Consider the following 22,750-nt stretch of genomic DNA (forward strand, 5'->3'; position numbering starts at 1 on the left):
TCTGTGCGGGTGTGCTAATAGAGATGGCCTATATGTTGGGGCACGTCTCCATAAGACATAGGTGCAATCTATTGCAAGTGTTGCGTTTGAGAAAGTTTGCTAGTCAGAATGAATATTTTCTTGTGTGTGTGGTAGTAATGGATTGCGGTTCAGGGACATGGGCATTGTAAGAGCACTTGGTGAGATCTCAGTTTTCCAAGAGTGGGTTCCCACGGTATCAGCTGTTGTGTTGGATATATCTCCCCTGGGATCTATGTGACTCTTGCTCTGGATTTCTATGGCATTTAGTTTAATTCGGCAAACTGGGGCCTGCTACATTTGGATACTTCAATCTACTCAAATGTATTGTGAGATAATAGATGATTGGTTTGTGGGTGCAAAGCGTGCCAGAGTTCGTGAGGGCTGGATTAAGAGTAATTAACATATTTACATCAAGGAGGGCTTGTTTTTAAATCATGTTCCATCTCATAGCATAAATAAAAGAAAATTTTAATGAAAAGTACAAGCAGACAACATAAAAAATCAAACATGACCTAACACACATTATTTCAATGAGTTAGGGCATACAATAGGCATGAGGCAGACGTCCCTGACCAAGAGGCAGATAACAGTCCAGGTAAAATGCCAATCTCTCTCAAGTGCAGAGGCAGAGATTTCTCAGGTTAGGAGGAATGGCTCCCTCGGAGAAGGCGGCAAAGTTCTTGCATAGGCGGTATAACACGTGGGGTCTCTGCAGATCTCTTATTATACAGGGTTGAAACCTTTGTAGGTTGAGGCAAAGCTCGCCCAGGGTAGATGGAAGGTATCTCTTAGGGGAACGGAATGTTTTCAAAGGGTAAGTCGAAAACCCATCGTAGCAGACCTGTGTTGTGGTAGATGACGGAGCCATGTCATGGTAATCAGAAGTGCTCTTCATGGCAGGAGGCAGAGCTCCACCAGGCAAGCGGCGGCATGCATCCGGTAAAAGATCCCAAAGGGGAGGCAGAGGTTGGTTATGAGAACCCAAATTTGCTGTCCATAAAAGTTCGCCTCCAGGTGACCATGAAAACGCAGCCGAACCCCGAAGGCTGGAAGGATCCAGAACTAGAAGACAGAAGAACAATAACTTTCAGAGGGACCATCACATATCTATGGCTAGAACAATCTAGAAGAGCAAAGGTGTTGAGAAGTAGATTGAGAGGGTAGTTCAGAAAGCCAAAGAAAAGATTCAGAAGAAAATGTTTTTTTCACTAAGTGCCCAATGCCAAACGCTAGAAAGAAAGACTGCCAAAGTTTAAGCGGTAGACCATATAGCTGGACAACACAGACCACGGCTCACAGACAGAACATTGGAGACTTAGAGCTTGAAAAGACATCAAAAGAAGCTTCAGAGTAGGACAGTCACAGAGCCTTAGGCTAAAACGGTTTAGAACTAGGATTTTAAGAGGTACTGAGGAAAAGACTGGACACATCAGGCAAATGACACACAGGCACAGTGACAGAACTAGTCTGAAAGGGTGAAGAATAAAGATTTAGGAGAGAGTGATAGGTCAAAACATTGAACAATTTAAAATAAAGATTTTCATTCAAAAATTGTCAAATGTATAGGCTGGAAAGCTGACAAACTCACAGTGACAGCGGTCCCCTAACTTTGAGATAGTCAATGGCTCTTGTTGAGTCATAAACTGCATACTATTGTGCACACCCAAACACAAGTGGAATTTATGAGGTACATAAAGCAAAAGTTTTGTGTTACAACAGTTTGGATTCTAATGAAACTTTAAAACATAGCGCAATAAGGGTGCTTCCATGAGTGGGACAGTGGTCCAGGGTAACTAAGGCAGAGGAATTGCAGCTGCGGCGGCACGTCAAAGGGCCCTTCCTCCCCCATGAAGATGTACTGCACCTTCCAGATTCTAGTGTCCCTAGGTGAGAGTCACACCTCCACAAGAAGCACATTCAATCATGCCTTAGTCTGAGATGTCCCGATCTGCTCCACCCTCCCCTGCTGCAGGAGCCCAAGACTGTTTAGCAGGGCATACAGGCTCGAGTTTACCTGTACATTCTGCATGATGTCTCACTAGGAGGCAATGAAACCATGCTCCAGAGCTGTTTATCCAGCAGAGATGACCAAGAGTACAGGTAGGCCCTGTGCTGTTAAAGTCAAGAAGCTCGGTAGACATGGGCCTTTTCTTCAAAGAGCACTGTCTACATGGCAGCTCTGCCATGTAACAAAGCACTACTTTATCACAATGATGCAGGTCTACATATGAAAGCACCAGGGTACAGTACAGTACTAAAAATAGCTCAGATCACTGACCAACACTCCACAAGACCAGAGTACAATACAGTAGTTCAATACCACAGAACCTCATACCAAAGTACCACACCATCACAATATATCAATACCATAACACAATGTCACTGTATCATATCACTGCTGTATCACAGTACAACTATCATATAACGCAGCACTACAGTAAAACAGTTCTTTGCTGCAGTACCATGCTAAACAGTATTGAAATAGGGCAGTAACCCAGAAGCACATTACCACACTGAAATACTATAACACCACCATAGTGTTGCAGCGCCGCAACACAAAATACAGAGTCGTAGTGCAGTGGAATGCTACATTGCTCACTACCATAGTGCAAACAATAGAGAATTCCACAGTGCCACATACCACAGCAACACAATTCCACAATTCCACTTGCAACAGTATGCCATCACGTCACCATATCGCTTAGTACCACAGAGGGAGGATAGCTCAGCAGCAACGTGCTCGCCTTGGAAGCAAGACGATCCTGAACAACACAGGTTCTATCCCCGGGTCCGTGCTTAAAAACCTCTGGGTATTAAGCGCGCTATAAATAACGTATCATATCCTATAACATCTAACAACATATGTCCCAGATTTCCAAAATACAGGACCACATAATGCAGTGCCCCCACTTTGCATCCCTCCGTACAACAGCTCCACATACCGCAACTTGCATGTCTCACTTGCCTTACAAGGACCAAAATGTGTATCCGGTTTATGCAGGTTTGAGACAAGTTCATATGAAAACACAAACAAAAAAAAAATGATCCCACAAAGAGAAGTATCCTGCTCTGGAAGCAGAATATTCAACAGCACTGTCACATCCACTCACAGAGTCACACTTGTCTTTGAATAAGGCTCAGGGGTAAATGGTGCCTCTGTGGTGGTATTATTATTATTCAATGTTTTATTACACGCCACATGCCCATGGGCCTCAGAGTGCACAGGAAACATACAACATGGAAGAAAACCAGACATGTCGGGGTCAAGATAACGACACGGAGGCAGAGAAAGGGCTGACTGTTCAGCTCGGTTTAAGGTTGAACGGGCGATGCTTCACCAGTGTTTAAAGACAGCGAGAGTGTCTGCTGATCTTATAGATCCCGGGAGGACAGGTTGTGCCACCATATCTGACGACCTTGACTCTTGATCGTGAGAGACTAGAGACATCGTGACCTCGCAGTAACCGTCCTGGTCTGTTTATCTCAGTCCGTTCTTTAAGGTATTTCGGGCTTGTGTTATTCAGACATTTGTGGAATATGGTCAGAACTTTAGTGATATGATGCCTTATCGGAAGCCACTGAAGTTCCCTTCGAGCACCGGATACATCATTCTACCTAGACTGAGCAAAAATTGTACGAATATCACACGTTTTGGGAGACCTGCAATGGAAGAAACATTGGCTGGCAAGGTCCCAGCCAGCAGACTGTTGCAATAGTCAAGCCTTGTGTTGACTAGAATCTAACAGTGTTTGCACCCATTCATCATTATGAATTAATTTGATTCAGGAGTTTTGGCAGTACCTCCTCTAGACCATGCTTGGAGTTGTTACATTGCTAGATCTGGAAAAGATCCCGGGCTATGCTAATGTCGGGACTCAGGGCTAGCTATAGCCTTTTGGTTATAGCCCCTGAACGTCTATACCAGGCTACTGCCAAAAGACCTGGGGCTATAACCCCACCAGCCATCCCTAGAAACGCCTCTGCCAGGCAGGATACAGTGTAGCCCAGTTTAAAACTTTAAACCCAGTCAGCATGTGTTCAAACTCTATATAAGTGAGGGGAAGGTGCAGGAGCTCTGTAGAGGAGCCCATCCATCTCTTATAACCTGGTATTATGTGGTTAGGACTGGGGAGAACACAGCAGGCTTCTCCGGTGACTCAGCCCTGGCCTGGTGATAAAGGAAAGTGATGTGCCTACCGCAGCAGTGACACACATGTACATCAGCATTAAAGCAGGTTGGCAGATGCTGAAGCAGCAGTCAGCTGAAATTATTAATGGTCGGTCCATCCCCTTCACCATGTCACGCATAGCACCTAAACTCTGGAATGCCCTACCCAACACACTCAGAGCTGAACCCTCACTTTCCACATTCCGCAAATCCTTTAAAACCACTCTATTCAACTGGCTTTTCTGCTGCCCCACACAGCATAATATGGTAATTATGATGAATGCATCCCAAGAAACCGCTAAGAAGTAATGTAACCTTTGACTGTTATGTAACCATCTTCCTATGTAACTACTGAGATGCAATGTAACCTATGATTACCATGCAACACCAAACCTTCTTTATAGACTGTAACCAGCAAGAATCTTTGTAACAGTGCCACAATGCCTCTGGCCTGCTACGCTCTTTAAAATAAAATGCTAAAAAAAATGAGTGGTCCACAGAACCGAGGAATAACCAGGGAATCCGAGGCATTTATTCAGCAATGTCCACAGACTCTTCAGACAAGAATGAAGGTGTAGTCCTCAAGGCCTACTGTCTGTGCAATGATGGACAGCCATACAGACTATCGGCCCAATACAGAACAGCTTCTGAAGCATGGAGTTGTGCGAGCACTATACCGCCACAGGTGTAGTAGCCCTATTTTGGTGCCAGTCCCCTTTAAAATAGGGCATCATGAGCAGTATTGTGCACCCAAACTGGCTGCGCCTTTGGCAGTGGCTTGGAATTGTCTTGTTCTAGAAATAGCCGTGGCAGGAATTTCATACTGTGAGTGCCATAAGCAGTGACTCACATTGACTGCCACAGAAGACAGGGAAGACGTGTTTACCTGGTACAGAAGGGCTCCTACACCTCTTCTGGGTCTTCCAGACAGTCAGGACACGCACTTCCGCCTGCAATGTAAGCTGCAGTGTGATGGATCCATGACACTATTCAATGTCATGCACGGGTGTATGGGGCTGAGGGAGCAGTCCCATATGGCCCTATACCACACGTTCAGCAGGATGCAGGTTAAGACTGCCTGACAGTAACTTCTGTAGCCCATGTAATGCCACCTACAGGGCAGGGAAAGGCACTTTGAACATCCTACTTCCAGCAGCACTCTGAATATTTGAGGAACACTTCCTATTAAAGGCACCCTGTGTTAATATAGGCACACTCATATGATGGAAGTACATTGGGTCGTATGCCTAGGATAGATTGTCATGCGACTAGATGAATAGAACCAGAAGTAGACAGATGTGTATAAAGCGGCTCAAGCTAAATGAGGCGGGGGGAGAGGTGAGAGGGTGGGGTTGGGGAGTAATACCAGTCCTGTCTTTGATCAGCAGCTTACTAACCATATTGTATGGGCCCATGGCGTCAGCCAAAATAGGAGGTGAACAATTTAGGTGTACACACTGATACAGCCTTATTATCACTGCTTTATAAGAGCAATCTTTAATCTCATATTTGATACACATTTATTATATGTATGAGCTATGTTACATATCGTTTTTAATATTGATTACATATTTATTATTGTCAATCTGAATAAATGAGAACACTTCTTTTTCAGTGTGCTTATCAGGGATATCCATGTTGATGCTGCAGCCTCTTTTTGAACTTGCAACATTATGATTACAGTTGCTGTTTTTATTATCTGCTAGATTCTCTATATTACACATGATACATTTATCTTACATATGTATTGAATTATACGTGCCTGCTTCTTTACAGAACACTATAATATTTATACTTAAATGACTTAATGTCATTATGTTACTAAACATTTTCGAACACATTTCACACTGAATGTAATACTCTGATAATGTTAAATTGATTGTATTAGCAATACCCCCACCCACCTATCAACCACTTTAAACGGTTGGTGCCTTCCTGGTTGCCGCTCTTTTTCCCTACTTTTTCCTTTGCAGTTGGTGAGCAGGTGCAAGTAGATCTAGGTCACCTGGGATATGCACCACCCACCTTCTTAGCCCTGCCTCTTCCTTTCTGCTCTTAACTCTTAGATCAAGGGCACTCACCCATGCATCCGAAGTGAAGGGCAGACAAAGAAAAGGGCAATTCCTGTTTGGGCCTGTTCGGAAAGGGAGGACGCAGGCCCAAAACCCCTGCTCAGACAACAGGTAAGCATGAGCCGACATGTGTTTTCTCCCTCTGTCCCCACAGGCCATCCCCACCATCATCAGACAATGCCAAGGTCAACTTCTCCAGTGCTGGGTTGAGGACAGGTGCTCTGTGGAAAAGTACATTTTGCATTTGTAAATGTTTTATTCTCGCACCACAGCACGAGTGTGGCTGCTCCCCCCTCTCTTTTTCCCGGTTGCTTCCTTGTTTGTTGGCCCTCGCTCCCACCATGCTCCCATTGTTTGCCGGGCCCTTTAAATTGGACACCTAAGGTACCCCCTGCTGTGGCAGCCCCCTCGGCCAAGGACCAGAGGCTAAGGACAGCTCCAGTGGTGTCTGCCAGTGTCCACCGTGGTAGCACGTAGCCTGCAGCCATCGACCTGCTGCGACTGATCAGGTAAGTCGAATCTGGGTGTGTTGTATTGCGCTGTGCTAAAAAACCTAGCCCTTTTCCCCCTTCTGGAAAAATCTAATCTGTGTATTTTCACATTCCGGTAACTGTGGCATTGTTGCTGGTTCTCTCTAGGCTCCCACCTAGATCCCCCACACCGCACCAGCTAAGGCGTATGGTTCATTGTTGTGAGTTAATTGTTCCCCTCCTTTGTCTTCCTTTGTTGTGACCCCGGCCCCCGGCCTCCTCTTCCCCCTGCCTATTCTGAGTTATGTGCCACAGGGATGTGCGGCCCTCTCTTCTCACACCACCTTCTCCTCCACCTACCTCCTTTGCACCCCTTATGGTGCTCTCTGTTTCTCCCATCTTCTCTAACTGCTACTCTATCTCTTACCCTATCGTTCTCACTAAGTCTGGAAGGAAGACGTTCAAGAGGGACGTCCTGGTCTCCAACCCAGTCATCCCTATCACTGAAACCTACACCAGTGCTTCCTCCAGACAGACTCTCACTGACATCCTCTTTGTCATCCCCTCTCCAGAACTAAGCACCCATCATATGGTCTCTGTTATCTCTCCTTTCTTCTCCTCTCCCATTCACAGTGGCACTAGGTGGGAGGTCCTCTTGGCCACCTTCCACTCCTCCAAGACTATCATTAATGTCTATCTGAACGACACTGTCTTGGTTCAGGGCCCTCAGCACAATCTCCTCCTTTTTGATAGACATTTCCCACGTCTTATCAACTTCCTCCCTTCACCTGCTACTCCTTCCGCCACCCTCATCTTCCTCTTCTGCCCATCCTCAGGCCCCTCAACCAACTCCGTAGGATGTACCCCAAGCCCGTTACCCTCCATGGCAGTCTTTAAAAGGTGGCAACCTGCTCCACGTCCATACTCTCAACTCTCGGTCTGCTGTCAAACACTCCTCTGACATCTGTCCATCTCCCCGAACAACTCGACCTAGATGTCCTTGCTCTCACCGAGACATGGTTTACAGCCAGTTCTGTCATGAGTTTTGACACTCTCCTCCCTGAGTGCTACAAGATCCTCTATGAACCCAGAACCAAACATCTTGGAGGTGGAGTAGTCCTGATCTTTCCGGAGTGGGTCCCGTCCTCTGGCATCCCTAAGAAGGCCTACTCCTCCTTTGAATGCATGGTCTGCAGGCTCTCTATCTCTCCTGGATCCTCTCTAACTGTGGCCATCATCTATAGGGCACACAGCCAGGTCGCCCTCTTCCTATCTGAATGGGCCGACCTCTCCACTTCTCTCCTTGCATCTACTTCTCAACTTCTCCTCCTCAGATATCTCAACGTCCACTTGCATGCTTCTAATCCTTCCTCTGGGCTTTTCCGTAACCTCTGCAACACTCTCTCTCTCTTTCCATTCTGCCCTCTGGCCCAACACACTCTGCCGGACATACTTTGAATGTTCTCATGACCTCAGGCATCCCCCCTCTCTAACCCTCTCTCCACTCCCCTCTTTTGGACTGACTGACCACTTTCTACTCTCCTCTCATCTGAAACTCTCTATCCCTCAGTCAAATCCCCCCACCCAGGCACTGCCACATCACCTTCTCGGTCATTCAACCCATGAAGTGTATGTCAGTGGATGCCTTTGCCTCTACTTTCTCTGCTCCTCCTACTCCTGTGACTGACTCATACCCTGACACAGCCCTTTCTAATCTTGTCCCTTTGATGAGAATCCAGCTGAAGCCTACCTCCAAGTGCAACTCTTGGTATGATTCTGACCTCACCGCCCTGAAACGCAAGTGCAGGGTGTTTGAGAGGAAGTGGAGGGCTTCGGGTGCATCTTCTACCAAACTGGCCTGCCACCTGCTCCAAAGGCAATACAGACGCTCTGTCCTGTCCAAGAAGAGAGCACACATTCAAGCCTGAGTCTCTGTGGCCTCTAACAACATGGCTGAACTCTTTCAAATCGGCAAGGAACTGGCCAATCCTGTTGCAGTCTCTACCTTTCCTGTTCCCTCTCAGGCCCCCTGGACAGCTCTGGCCTCTCACTTCTGTGCTAAAACTCAGGCCATCCTGTCCTCCATCTCCTCTCCCTCTTCCTCTCTCGGCCCCCCCTTTGGCAATCTCTCCTCTCTCCTCCTCCTTTCTCCTCTTTCTCTCTGACAACACCTGTCGAGGTTTCTAGACAAGTCCGGTATATTTGAAAGTGTCATCAAAACAGGTGCTCCCCTGCTCCACCAGAATCATTAAGGACCATATTGACACCCTTACTCCAGCCTTGCCCGATTTCTGTAATCACTCTTTCACCACTGGACCTTTCCCCTCTCCCTTTAAGCACTACCTTGTGCACCCCATTGTCAAGAAGCTGTCTGCCGATCCTACCTGCCCGGCAATCTATCGCCAAATCTCCATCATCCCTTTCCTGGGCAAACTCTTGGAAAAGTTGGACATCTACCCGCTTACTCTCCACACTGAATCTGCTGCTTGTCTCGATGACCATCAGTCTGGCTCCAGAGCTGCCAGAGGCACGGAAATTGCTCTCCTGAACACCGGTGAAGATCTGCTAACTAACTTTGATTCTAGCATTCCTTCTGTCCGTATCCTCCTTGATGTTTTCTCTGGTTTTGATGTGCTCAACCACGCCATCCTGATCAATCGACTCTGTGAGAACCTGGCCGTCACGGATCAGGCCCTAGAGTGGCTGACCTCCTTCCTATTGGACCGCTCATCCCAGGTCCAACTTGGTTCCTTTCTCTCCACCACCTCTCTCTCTACCTATGGAGCTCCCCAGGGCTCTATCCTCTCACCCTGGTTTTTCAAACTCTACTTGGCCCCTTTAGCCCATCTGATCTCTACCTTCTCCTCTAACTTTCAGTGTTATGCGGATGACACTCAGCTTTCCTTCAGGCTCCTCCCAGCCTCCTCTCCTCTCTCGCTCATTCCTGACTGTCTATCCATGATTCAGGATTGGTGCACCTCCAACAATCTCTGCCTTAATGTCAGTAAGACAGAGATCCTTCTCATTGGGACTCATGTCCCTGCTTTGCCACTCTCACTCTGGCTGCCCGCCTTGGGCCCCCTTGCTTGCCTTCATGTGAGGCAAAAAACCTTAGTGTCATCTTTGACTGCACTGTCTTTCACTCCTCTCATCTTGGACGTCACCAACAAGTCCCACTATCAGCTGCACCTCCTCAAATGCACTCTTCCCTTTCTCACTTTCCCCCAGAAGCTCACTGTCTGCAGAGCCCTGGTTCTCTCTAGACTGGACTACTGCAACAGCCTCTTTCTCAATCTGCCTTCCTCTACTATCCGCCCTCTGCAACTAATCCAGAACAGGACTGCAAGACTTATTCTTGGCCTCAAGGCCAGGGGCCGTATCTCTCCAGCTCTGAAATCACTGGCTTACAGTTGCTGCAAGGATCAAGTTCAAGACCCTTTGTATTGTTTACAAGGCTTTCTGGGTCTGGGGCCCGCACTACAATGCTCCCTTCCAAAATACCTTCCTTTTCGAGGCCTTCGCTCAGCTGCATCCATCTCTCTAAGGGTTAGATGCTTCTCCGGGCAGAGATTGGGGGGTAGATCTCTCTCCTTTGCAGTTGACTCCCTCTGGAATGGCCTCACTGCCCCTCTCAAACTTGAGCCGGACCACCTGAAATTCCGAAAACAGCTGAAAACGTTCCTCTTCTCCTCTGATTTCTCTCTCTCTCCCTCCCCTTCTGACATACTAGTCTCACTGGCTACCAGGCTCTTTCTTGATTAGTCACCCTTGCACTGGCTCTTGGCTCTTGCCCTACCGCGCACCTAGAGGCTTTAACCGTATCCCTTCAGTCCTTTGTTCTCCTTGCACTACCCAGAGCCACCCTGCCCTTGCTGCACTTACTCAGAGCTTTGATGGCCTGTTTTCCCCTCCCCTCTCCCTTGAACTTCCCCATCCCTTTCCCCTTTAATTTCTCAATCTCGCACTTCCACGATCTGAATCACACAAGCCTTAGTAAGATTGTTTGTCTTGTCCTCCCTCTGTCTTCCCTCCCTTGTCTTGTCGCGCCTAGGAACACTTGTGTACAGGCAAGTTATAAATGACTTATATCATATTTAATGTTAAAATGAATATTTGACTATTCGTATTTGCACTAGTGCCAAAGCCCTTTTGAATTAACTTAAACCTCTACAAAGGATTTTCAAATACTTTTCTACAGCAGCCCAAGTACTACTAATCAAGGGTCTTGTCTTCTAAATGCTAGACTAATGTAATGTACCTGAACTTGCTCTACTAGGGTGGGTAGTGGAGGGAGAACAGGGCTATGTTTGGTGGGGGTAGAGAGAGCAAGGGCTTGGATGGGTGGGTGGGGGTAAAGAGAGTCAAGGCTGGGGTGGGTGGGGGTAGAAAGACAGGGGCTGGGGAGGGTGGGTGGGGTAGAGAGCATGAGGGCAGGGTGGGTGGGTGTGTGGGGGTAGTGAGAGTGAGGGCAGGGAGGGTGGGGTTTGGTAGAGAGAGTGACGGCAGGGTAGGTGGGTGGGGGTAGATAGAGCGAGGGCAGGGTGCATGGGTGGGGGTAGAAAGAGCGATGGCAGGGTGGATGGGGGTAGAGAGGGCAGGGTGGGGGGCTGGGTAGAGAGTGAGGGCAGGATAGTGGGGTAGACAGTGGGGGCAGGGTGGGTGGGGGCTGAGAGCATGGGAAGGCTGGGTGTTTGGGGGTAGAGAGTGGTGGCAGGGTGGGTTGGTGGGTAGAGAGCAGGGGCTGGGTGGGTGGGGGTAGAGAGCGGGGCAGTGTGGGTTGGCATGGTTGGAGGTAGTGAGCAGGGTGGGTGGTGGGGGTAGGATTAAGCAGGCTTTGCTAATGCTTCTGTAGCCAAAGGTTGAAATTGCTGGCTTTTATACTTCTCTCAGAATATGTGCTCGAAAGGCCATTTATTTTCCAAGCAATGCCAACTGGTTTCTTGTGGTTGAGAGGAACAATGGTGTTGGATACTAAATCAGTTGAGCTGGACAACAAATGGAGAACTTGTATTCCTCTACATTCTTTCCCAGGTCCTCCAACAGCTGTTTCCCCTCTAACCAGGGAACACGTCACTTCCTCAGCAGTCATCAGTTTTTCACAAACGACCATAGTGAGTGTTATATCCGCCTTGCATCCCGCTGCACAGTGACACAAGGCGTCCTAATAAAGGCCCCGCCTCCACTCCGCGGAGGCAGTTCTGGGGCAGGTTAGCACCAAAGAAGGGTCCGTGTCAATTACTGCTCCTCTCGGAGCTGCGCAGCGAGGCCTGCATACCCGGGCCTATCCTCCCTGCTTCCCGCCGACGCCTCGGCCGGAATCAGGGATCCAACATTGGCGACGAGGAAGCGAACACAACCGCACGCATGACGCGGCTGCCCAGCATTTGAAGCCTCTGATTAGGGCAACATTTTTGGGAACACGGTGGGGGTGCCCAAACCCCCACCCAATTTTCTTTTATTTTAAAAAAAAACATTTTTCGTCCAAAAAAAAAAAATGTTTTTCTGCTATCTCTCTCTGCCTTCAACAAATCCCTACCGCACTGCCACACAAATCCAGGAAGCATCCTCACCACGCAGTGGGAGTCTTGAATGGGGAGAAGGAGCAACACCACCCCCATCACGTGGGCACACGCAAAGGAGGCCAAGGACACTCCCAGGAACGCCCCAAGGTGAGAGAACGGTTGCCACACATGCGCTTTGACTTTCAACATGGCGTCAGGCACATCCACCCCCAGACCCGGCACACCATTCAGGATGGCCGCGAACCTATCACTTTCTACGCCACAGGCCCGCCCGCATGGTGGCTCAACTGTTGCACCCTATCCGTTTGACCCATACACTGACCCGTCATCAGTTGGCCCATGATGGCAGTTGTGGTTACAGAAGTTCGTGATGGCAATGGAATGCAAAGACATTACCACATCGAGGAAAATGAGGTCGCACATACTACTGAATGTGGGGGATGAAGTACTACGCATCTTCAATTCGCTGGCAATCACGGATGGTCTTGACATCTACCAGCAAACGGAGGCCGCCCTGACGGCCCACTTCATGCCCCAGCTCAATCCAGATTATGAGACATTTACATTCTGCACAACCATCCAGATGGAAGAGGAAACGCTGGATGCTTACCACACCAGACTCTGGAAGCTCGCAATCTCATGTGAATTCACGGACATAGAGAAGAAGATCCGCTGCCAACTCATAAACGGGATTCAATCGGAAAAATTGAGGAGAATGGTGCTGAGCGAGAAGGGGATATCCCTGACACAAATCCTTGAACTGGGCCGCCAGAGGGAACAGGCTCACGTTAGGGCGGCACACATGGGCACGACCCTACAGAAACTACAGCAGGCCCTCACATCGGCAACTGTGGCCCAGATCACTAATTGCCAATTCACAAAGGAGGAGGCCAGTGGATACAATACGCACCCCAAATGGCAACACTGGACCCAGGGACCCATGGAATGTGGGTGGTGCGGAGGGCCTCGCCACGGACGACGCACGTGCCCGGCTCAAGGAACCACATGCGGCGCATGCGGCAGAAAAGACCACTACGCCAAGGTATGCAGGTCGTCAGGAGCGCCACAGCAACCACTGCAAGCATCCCAGGACAAGAGTGCAGGAAAGAAAAAGAAACAGGCCAGCGCCCGATGCGTCGAAACCACAAATTCCTCCACAGAGGAAGAAGGGGATGACGCAGTACACATCCAACAGGAACATTGGAAGAAAGGAAAAAAAGTTTACTTGGTTTCAGCCCTCAACTACGGAAACACTGAACCAAAGAGGAAGCTGAGAAGACGTGAATGCCAGGTAGCGATCGCGGGCCAGAACATACTAATGACCATAGACACAGGGGCATCCGTGAACGTCATGCCACTGATGACGTTCAGGAAAATACAGCCCCAACTGGCCCTAAAAGCAACTGACACATTACTATTCACATACAGGTGCAAGAACCCACTGCCCATAGTAGGCAGATTCCGAACCAACATCAGCCATGGGAGAAATCACTGCAGTCAAAGATCTAGGTAGTGAACGCAGTCATCGAATGCCTCCTGAGTGGAGACGCAGCAGAGGACCTGGGGCTGATAAGCTTCATTTGTGAAGTGACCGACACACAAGAAGTCGACAACGTTCTAGAGAGATACCCAAACCTCCTCAAGAGAATCGGATACCTTAAAGGAAAGTCAATCAGGCTACACATTGATGAGTCAGTCCAACCGAGAGCAGTGCAACACAGAAGGACACTGTTCCACATACGCAGCCAAGTGGAAAAGGAACTAAGGGCACTGGAAAAAGCGGCATCATCGAGGAAGTAACTGGGCCTACTCCATGGGTCTCTCCCATGGTTGTCACCAAGAAACCCAAACAACCAGGGAAGGTCAGAATATGTATAGGCATGCGCCTCCCTAACGCAGCAATAAAACGCGAGCGCCACATCACCCCGACCCTCCATGAGATCGTGGCAGACCTCACTGGATCCAAAATATTCTCAATGGTCGACCTGAACGCCCGATACCACCAGCTGAAACTACACCGGGACTCCCGGTACATCACAACATTCTCAACTCACATCGGCCTACGCAGGTACAAGCGCCTGAGTTTTGGAATCTCCTCGGAAGCTGAGGTCTTCCAACAAACCATACAGGAGGTGATCCGTGGCATCCGGGGAGTCTTGAACGTCAGAGATGACATTCTAATACATGCAGGCGACAAAGAAGAACATATACGAAGACTCCACATGCTACTCAGCAGGTTAGAGGGTGCGGGTCTGACGATACACAAAGAAAAATGCGAGTTCCTGAAGGAAGAGATCTCGTTCTTTGGGTACACGTTCAATAGTACAGGCATCTCGGCCGACCCCCAAAAAGTGGCGGACATCCAAGATACCACACCCCCCACAACACCGACGGAAGTGCGCATTTTTCTAGGAATGGCCACCTACTGTGGAAGGTTCCTCCCAAACTTGGCCATACTTTCAGAACCTCTTCGTCAACTCACAAAAGCCAGCACGAAGTGGAAGTGGGGGCCCACATGCCAAGAGGTATTCGAGCGCATCAAGGCATCACTATCGGCAGACACCATCATGGCCTACTACGACCTTCCACTACCAACCGGGCTGTACGTGGAAGCCAGCCCCGTGGATTTGGGAGCCATTCTCATACAGGTGGCAAAAACGGGAGAGTCGATGCCGATTGCCTATGCATCCAGAGCACTAACACCGACGGAGCAACGATACTCCCACATCGAAAAAGAGGCGATAGCTGTACTATGGGGCTGCCGCCACCTCCATTTGTACCTGTACGCCCAGAAATTTTAAACCTACACAGATCACAAACCACTGCTCCCAATCTTCACGGGCACCTCATCTCACCCCCTTGCCAGGATTGCCAAGTGGATGCTACATCTCCAACAATATGATTTTGAACTGACATATCAGCCAGGCAGTGGCAACCCGGCGGACTTCCTGTCAAGACACCCGAGAGCGGCAACACCGAGGGAAATACACGTGGCGGAAGAGACAGAAGCGCACATCTTCCAGGTAATACACACCATGAAGCCATGAGCAATCGGACTGGAAGACATAGTAGAGGCCACGAAAAGTGACCCATGCTGTACCCTTGTGAAGGACATGATCATCTCCAGGGAATGGAAGTCGTTCCTACGGAACATCCACAATAGAACAGCGGAAGCCAAAGAATTCCTCATCGGAATCTTCGCATTACCTTTCTATCACGGAAGAAGGGCTCATCCTACGAGGAACCCAAATCCAGGATCCCTCCAGGACAAAATAGTGGCGTTGGCACATAAAGAACACCAGGGAATTGTAAGGACAAAAGCCCGGATAAGGCACCGCGTGTGGTTCCTCCAGATCAATGGAAAAGTTGAGCGGTTAGTCAGCACCTGCCTCCCATGCCAAATAACGGGGCCTCCGCCCAATCCGGAGCCCATTCAATCGGCAGTGCGAGGGTCCGCAAGATGGGACGCCATAAGCATAGACTGCTGCAAAATACAGGAAGGCACCCACCTGCTAGTGGCGATTGATGACCACTCCAGGTACCCGGAGGTCCAGATCGTCAATTCCACGGCAGCAGAGGCGGTCATACCTGCGATCGAGAAAATGTTTGCGACACATGGCCTACCAAGGAAGATCAGGAGCGACAATGGCCCACCGTTCCAAGGAGAAGAATTCAAAAAATACCTCATGGAACTCAACATCCGATACCACCACATAATGCTGAGATGGCCACAGGCAAACGGCGACGTGTAACGCTTCATGCGGACAATAAACAAGGTATTACGGCTGTTGCGCGTCAATGCTAGCCCATGGCAGGTGGACTTATACTGTTTCCTACGGAATTACATTGTCACACCCCACAGCACAACAGGAATACCGCCGGCAGACCTAATGTACGGCACAATCATTAACTCCTCTATACCACACCATCCAAGCAGGAGCATAGACACGTTCGACCAGGAGCACACCGAAACAAGGAGAACAGAGTCGAACGCTCACATGAGCAAAAAAAGGAATGCCAGGCAGTTCGACCACAGAGTCGGTGATCAGGTGGTCATGGTGAGGAACCCCTGCAAATCCAATTTAGACACCCGATATGACGCTGCCCCATGGACAATAAGCAGACGGCATGGCACCATGATAACTGCCAAAAGGGGGCAACGACAAGTAACGAGAAATGCGTCATGGTTCAAGGCAGTGCCAACGAATCTATGGACAGACGGCGAATGTCCCCCGGAGGAAGAAGAGGATCCCCCGAGTGATGAGGGACATGAAGATCCAGATAATGGAGAGATCGTGGACAACGGAACAGAGGAACCACCAAGTGAACCAGAACTGGGTGAGCAGAACAACGAAGGTGAGCAACCCGAGGGAAGACGGGGGGTTGCACCCAGGGGTGGAAGATATGGTCTAAGAACTATGACCCAGCCTCCGGCCAGACTTACAGATTATGGGCCTCATTACACGGTAGGCGGTGAGCCATGGCGCTATTAGCGCCATGGCTCATGCCGGTAAAATACCGGCACCGCCTTGGCGGAAAGGGGATTTACCGCCCCATCCCAAGGTTGGAGGGGCGGTAAATCCCCCTTCCGCCATTGCCCTTCCCCATTCCCATTTCTGCCCCATAGGGCTCTATGGGAATGGGGAAGGCGCTAATTACGGCACCGCAATTTTTCGGTGCCGTAATTAGCTCCGAGGTCCCTTAGCGGGTTGGTATTTAACGCCTGCAAAAAGCAGGCGTTAAAACTGCAACCCGCTAAGGGACCTCGTAGTAAGGCGGCAGGGATTTACCGGTACCGGTATTTTACCGGTGCCGGTAAATCCCTACCGCCTACCGTGTAATGAGGCCCTATGAGTGGTAGAGAACCCCAGTTGAGAGATTAAATGAAGAGGGGACAAGCCCGGTTGGCTGAGAAATGTTTTAATGTTATTGTTCAGTTTAAAATAAAGGAGGAATGTTATATCCGCCTTGCGTCCCGCTGCGCAGTGACGCAAGGCGTCCTAATAAAGGCCCCACCCCCGATCTGCGGAGGCTGTTCCGGGGCAGGACAGCACCACAGAAGGGTCCGTGTCAATTACTGCTCCTCCCGGCGCTGCGCAGCGAAGCCTGCATACCCGGGCCTATCCTCCCTGCTTTCCGCAGATGCCTCGGCCGGAATCAGGGATCAAACAGTGACGTGACTGAGTTAGAACGGGTCCTTCTCATTTGCAAACAGGTACGTCTCTCATTCCAGATTGCCTCACTTTTCCCTGAGAAGAAAATAGGCGGTTTAATAAACTATCTGGAGAGCCAAAGGGTTTGCATTTCACATTTGGAAAATAACACTAATGACTCGACAGGTGAATAGTCAGGAACCTTTCTTTAGTTCTAATCACCCGGTTCTGGTGAGGTCATATGCCATATGCAGCACAGAGGGAAATTACAACAGTCTCATTCTCCCTTTAGACCAAGTAGTTAATGCAGGCAAGTTAGTGTTTCAGAGGCCCCTAGTACTTCTTCCATGGAGGATTTCAGGGAAAGCCTCCATGGAGGATTTCAGGGAAAGCCTCCTATCATATGTTTTTATGGCTTTTATATGGCCATAGGGCGGATATGGCCGGTAATGGCCTGCCAGTCCAAGCAATGCTAGGCCCAAGCGAATCGAGGGACTCGGCTCAGGCTGGGGGCCGTTAACAGCCATGTCTGTCCTCCTGCTGGGGCATGAAAGCCATTTGCACCGTGGGGTTCAACTGGGGTGCGATTGGCTTATTTTTTTTCCTGCGGAGATGGAAAAAAACAAAAAAGAAACAAAGATGGCTGCCGCCATGGGGAAAGGGACTTTTCCATTTCTATGGCAGCAGCCAAAGCAGGCAGTGCGGCGGACCGGAGCTCAAAGCTCTGGTCCTGCAGGTAAGTAGGGAGCGGGTACAAAATCTAGTGGGGAAATGTAGGAAGTGGGTACACAATCTAGTGGGGAAATGTTCTCCACCAAATATAAGTTTTCAAGTTCAATATAGGTCCAATGTAACTTTGTTTCAAGGAGGTTTGATCAAGTTATGAAGTTACCTTCTGTGGGTTCACACATCAAAAGAAGGTCTTGGGTTTCCCTTCCCATGTTCGAATGTAATCAAGTCCATACAACTCTGAAGTTGGAACTCCCTTTCCAAGATAAACACTCTCCAGTTGTTTGGTTCTCAGGGTTCCCCACCCCACGATTTACACTGAACAGTTAACTTAATTCCTCTGTTCACAAGGTCATAGGAGAATACCTGGTTGGTTTGATTCGTCTTTTGGTTAGCTTCACCCAGGACACACACAGCTTTGCTGCTTTTCCAATATGTATTGGTTTCTGGTCTACGCAAAGTTATCAGACCACATGGGCCACCCATTACAGGTCACGTAACCAACAATCACATGCCTTGTATGTGATTTGACTCTTGATGTTGGTAATGTCATTGTTAGAGAACTTCCTAGTCTAGGCGCAGTTGTCAGACCACATGGTCCACCCATCACAGGTCATGCAACCAGAAGTTTCCCCAAAGCCGTTGTTCAGTTCCAATGTTCAAGACAACGTTTCACTTTCACATTAAGTGCTTTTCTCATAGTGGGTTAATTGATCTACTTGATTGTCCCAGAATGTTTAGCCATTAGCACTTCATATTCTAATCAAGTAACAGCTTTCTTTTCATTCAATATTTCACAAATGTAACATTTACTTGGTTTCACTCAAACCACAACTTTCCTGCCGCTCAGGATTCAGGAAATGTAATGTTGCATTCATCAGGATAGCAGCTTTATTCCGATTAGCTTTCAATAACTGTAACTATAAATTGTGCAAACTTGAATAACACCTTTTATGAGGTTCGGTATTCACAAAATGTTGTCTTCAATTGTGTGGGCTTATGCAGCACCTTTCATCCAGTTCAGCTTTCGACAATGCAGTTTTCACCTGTGTGCAGTTAAACAGCAGCTTGCAGGCATTTGGTATTAAATAAATGCAGTTTTAACTTGTGTGCTTTTTCAGGCAGTTTGGAATTCTATAAATGCAGTTTTCACTTCTTCCGTGGACTGTTACCAATTCCAAGGTCACTGGAAACGCTCCAGCGTTCCTAGTGTCTCTTGACACTTACCGGGTCTCTGTAGTTACGTTTGGCGGGCTCTTCCTGAACGGGAAAACCAACTTGTCAGTTTGCTGGGTACTTCATTCAGCACACGCCGGCCTTCGTGCTTGGCTCCGCCTCTGCTTCCTAGCAGCACCTGCTGCATGCCTCGCCTCCCCGGGCACCCAGTCCTGCACAATCACCTCAGCAAGACTTGGGATCTTTGTCAGCGTCTCGGCTTCACACCTTTCTGCACAGAAATTCTTTGGTTCTCTTTTCCTTCTGCGACTGCACCTCACACGTGCTTCTGGATTCCACCTTTTATACTCTCCTCTATTACTAACAGGCTGCAGGTGAAATGAGATATCTTCAATTGCCTGAGCCTCCTTGAGTCTATTAGTGTGACATGCCTGATCGGTATCAGGTAATAAAATTGCAGCAAAAATGCTGTGGTTTGACCCAGGAAAGGTGCACCCCATTATACCATTTAAGGGGAGCGGGGATTATGGGGGTGCCCCCCACTCCCTCTAAATGGTATAATGGGTCCGGGGGTTGTGGGGGTGTCCCCCGCATCCTTTACATGATTGTGGCGGCAAAACCACAGCAATTTTGCCACAATATTTTGTACACACAGCCATTTTTGCCACGATTTTAAGACATGGAACCACCTGATCACCATTGCCACATGCTCTCAGACCACTCTTATTTGTATCAGTACCAGAGTGGTGTTTAGAATAGGAAATCTGCACTACTCCTAGTTGCCTCTTCTTCTCAGTGCGTAAGGGAAAACTATAGGGGAGGATGGGATGGGATTGGCACTAGCCCATAAAGGCTAAGGGATGAGAGGGTATATCAATATCAGTAAAGGGGGATACCATGTCTCGCCTTTTGGTACCCTCTCTCCAATCCCCAAGGACCCTCCACTCAGGTGGTCCTCCCTCGCTTGTCCACCTCCAGTGATGCGATACAAAAGCGATGGCCCTCACCTGGCCACCTGAACAGAAGATCCATGGGGAGTAGAAGTGAGAGTACCTTCAGGTTTCTCACACTTCCTGAAATGTTATGTCATAAATTACAGATTTTACAGAACCATACTGTCAGGACTATATCTTGAACATCCCCCTACCCCATCATGCTCATATTGCATCAGCCTTGCATCATCTTCATTGGGTGCCTGGGTCCACCAGAAAGGCCAATTCTGAGATTGCCAATAGGCTAATTATTTACTCTTACAACCAGCCTGCTTGTGCAGCTTCCCTCGAGATACTTATTCATACCAGACTCCAAGTTATTTCTACAGGTGGTAAATGTTTTGCATGCCAAAGCACCAAAATGTTGAACAAAAGTCCATTTTGCAGCAAGCTCCAAATCTAATTTGAGCAACTTTTGAGAAAGCTCTAAAAACCCACCCATTTCATTTACATCGATCTTGCTAGCATAGAAAACTCTGTATGTTATCTTAATGTTATCCTTAGCACCCATATGCCTTTGGGTTGGAGCACTTTCCTATATAGGCAAGCATTATACAAATAAAAGTTTGTTGTCATGCACAGCAACTTCTGAGCATTCCCAATTACTGAACAATGAACTGTGCGTACAAAAGTTCAAATTATTACAAAGCCCAAACTTGGATTTTAGGACAGGTGCCTGAAACCTTAGGCTCTCCAGATGGTTTGGACCACAACTCCCTTCAAGCCTAACAAGTATAGTCAACGGTGAGGGACAATGAGAGCTGTACTGAAAAACATCTGGAGAGCTGCAGGTCGCAGACCCCTATGTTAGGAACATGTTACATTCACAGCTATGGATTACTTTTAGAAAACAGCATAATCCAGTTTCTAAGTGCCCATGTGGACTATTATATGTTGGCCAGACCACCAGGAGAGCCACCCACCAGAGAGGTGGGTGAAGCACAAATCAAATGTACAGACACACATTCAGAAGTCCCCAGTTGCTAGACACTTGACAGAGAAAGGCCATAATGTATCCCATATGAGGTTCATCATCCTTGAGATGATTCATGTCTCATTGGGAGGAGGTGATACAATGAAGAAGATGCTCCAACGGGAAGCATACTGGGTAAATAAGATGGACACTCTGTCACATAGGGGCATGAAAGAGGATTTCTCCCTCAATTGCTATGATTGAACATCTGTACATCTATACAGTATGTGAATAGTAATGTGATGAGGACACAATGTACTTGTATGCACTACATCACATTGTTGAACATTATTGTACTGTACCATTTTGAAGATGAGACTATGTGATTTTTAAGTGTATGTTCAACCATGAAAATTGTTTTCACTGAAATTAAATATGTCTATGAGGGTGATGCCGACATCAAATCCGGACACAGAGTTTTGTCTGTGGACTTCAGATTTGGTTTAAATGGTATATTGAATACTTTCTAATTTAGATCTCAAGTTTGACACTGATGTCTATTATTGTTTATGGACAATGCGGTTTTATTGATTAACAAAATATAGATTACTTATGCAGTTGAAGTATAAAATTCATGTAAGAAAAAAATGAATATACCATTTCAGTTTTGTAAATATTGAGTAGATTGATACTACCAACATTCTAGTGGATTTGGACAGTCATGTCCACTAAGCTATGGATTATAATTATTTTTCCTTGCACATACCTCACAATTAATTTTTTACACAGTGGTGTTCTGGTTGCCTTTAATTCTCTAACATTGTTGTTATAACATTGTTGTTATACTCTCTAATCACAATATGATGAAATAATTAGGATCTACATACGATTTTTATTTTTAGAGCAAATGGTCTGTAGTAGACCAGCCGTAATATGAACTACAGATATGGAGATCAGAATTTTCTCTCCATTGTCCATCTTCACTTTTCAGCAAAGAGGCTTTGACACACTATTTTTTTCTATTCGCATGCAGAGTTTCACTTTTGTTTAATGGTAGTAGTAGGATTAGTCCTTTCTTGATTTTTGTCAAATGGGTTAAGCTACGGGAGTATTATCAGGGTTATGACACCTCTTGAAAGTATGTCCAGTCTTGCAACTCTTGTGCAGTTGACACTATGTGTCCCACTATTTCTCAAATAAACTTTGTTAGAATACATTTGTCTAATTTTCAATGTTAGTCCCACATCTATTGACATGCACCGGAGTATGATATGATATGATAGGAGTCATTTATAACGCGTCGGTACACAGCATTCGGCACTGATCAGTTGACATTTAAAACACTACTTGGCCATTGTACTACATGACCTGCAGATCATATACATTTATGCTTGTTTATTTGTTTGTGCGCGTTCGTTATGAGCAGCTTGTTACTGAGTCTTTGAAGAGGAACCACAGCTTTTTTATGATGAGCAACAGTTTGCAAATTCCTTTCGAAGCATTTTAATGTATTCGTGTTACTCATCATTAGGGT

At 47.6% G+C, this 22,750-nt stretch overlaps 1 protein-coding gene across 2 annotated transcripts in view; it reads right to left on the reverse strand.

The window, feature by feature from the left end:
* Window positions 1-468: 468 nt before the first annotated feature.
* Window positions 469-22,750, reverse strand: part of LOC138582997 (proton channel OTOP2-like) — a 283,265-nt gene continuing 260,983 nt past the window's right edge. For both annotated transcript variants that reach the window (XM_069654848.1, XM_069654847.1), the window contains exon 7: window positions 469-1,083. In XM_069654848.1, the coding sequence (XP_069510949.1) occupies window positions 913-1,083 (171 nt within the window). In that variant the 3' untranslated portion in view covers window positions 469-912. The remainder of the gene's footprint in view (window positions 1,084-22,750) is intronic.

This window comes from Ambystoma mexicanum, chromosome 3q, assembly GCF_040938575.1.
Source record: "Ambystoma mexicanum isolate Mex_15411 chromosome 3q, UKY_AmexF1_1, whole genome shotgun sequence".
NCBI lineage: Eukaryota > Metazoa > Chordata > Amphibia > Caudata > Ambystomatidae > Ambystoma > Ambystoma mexicanum.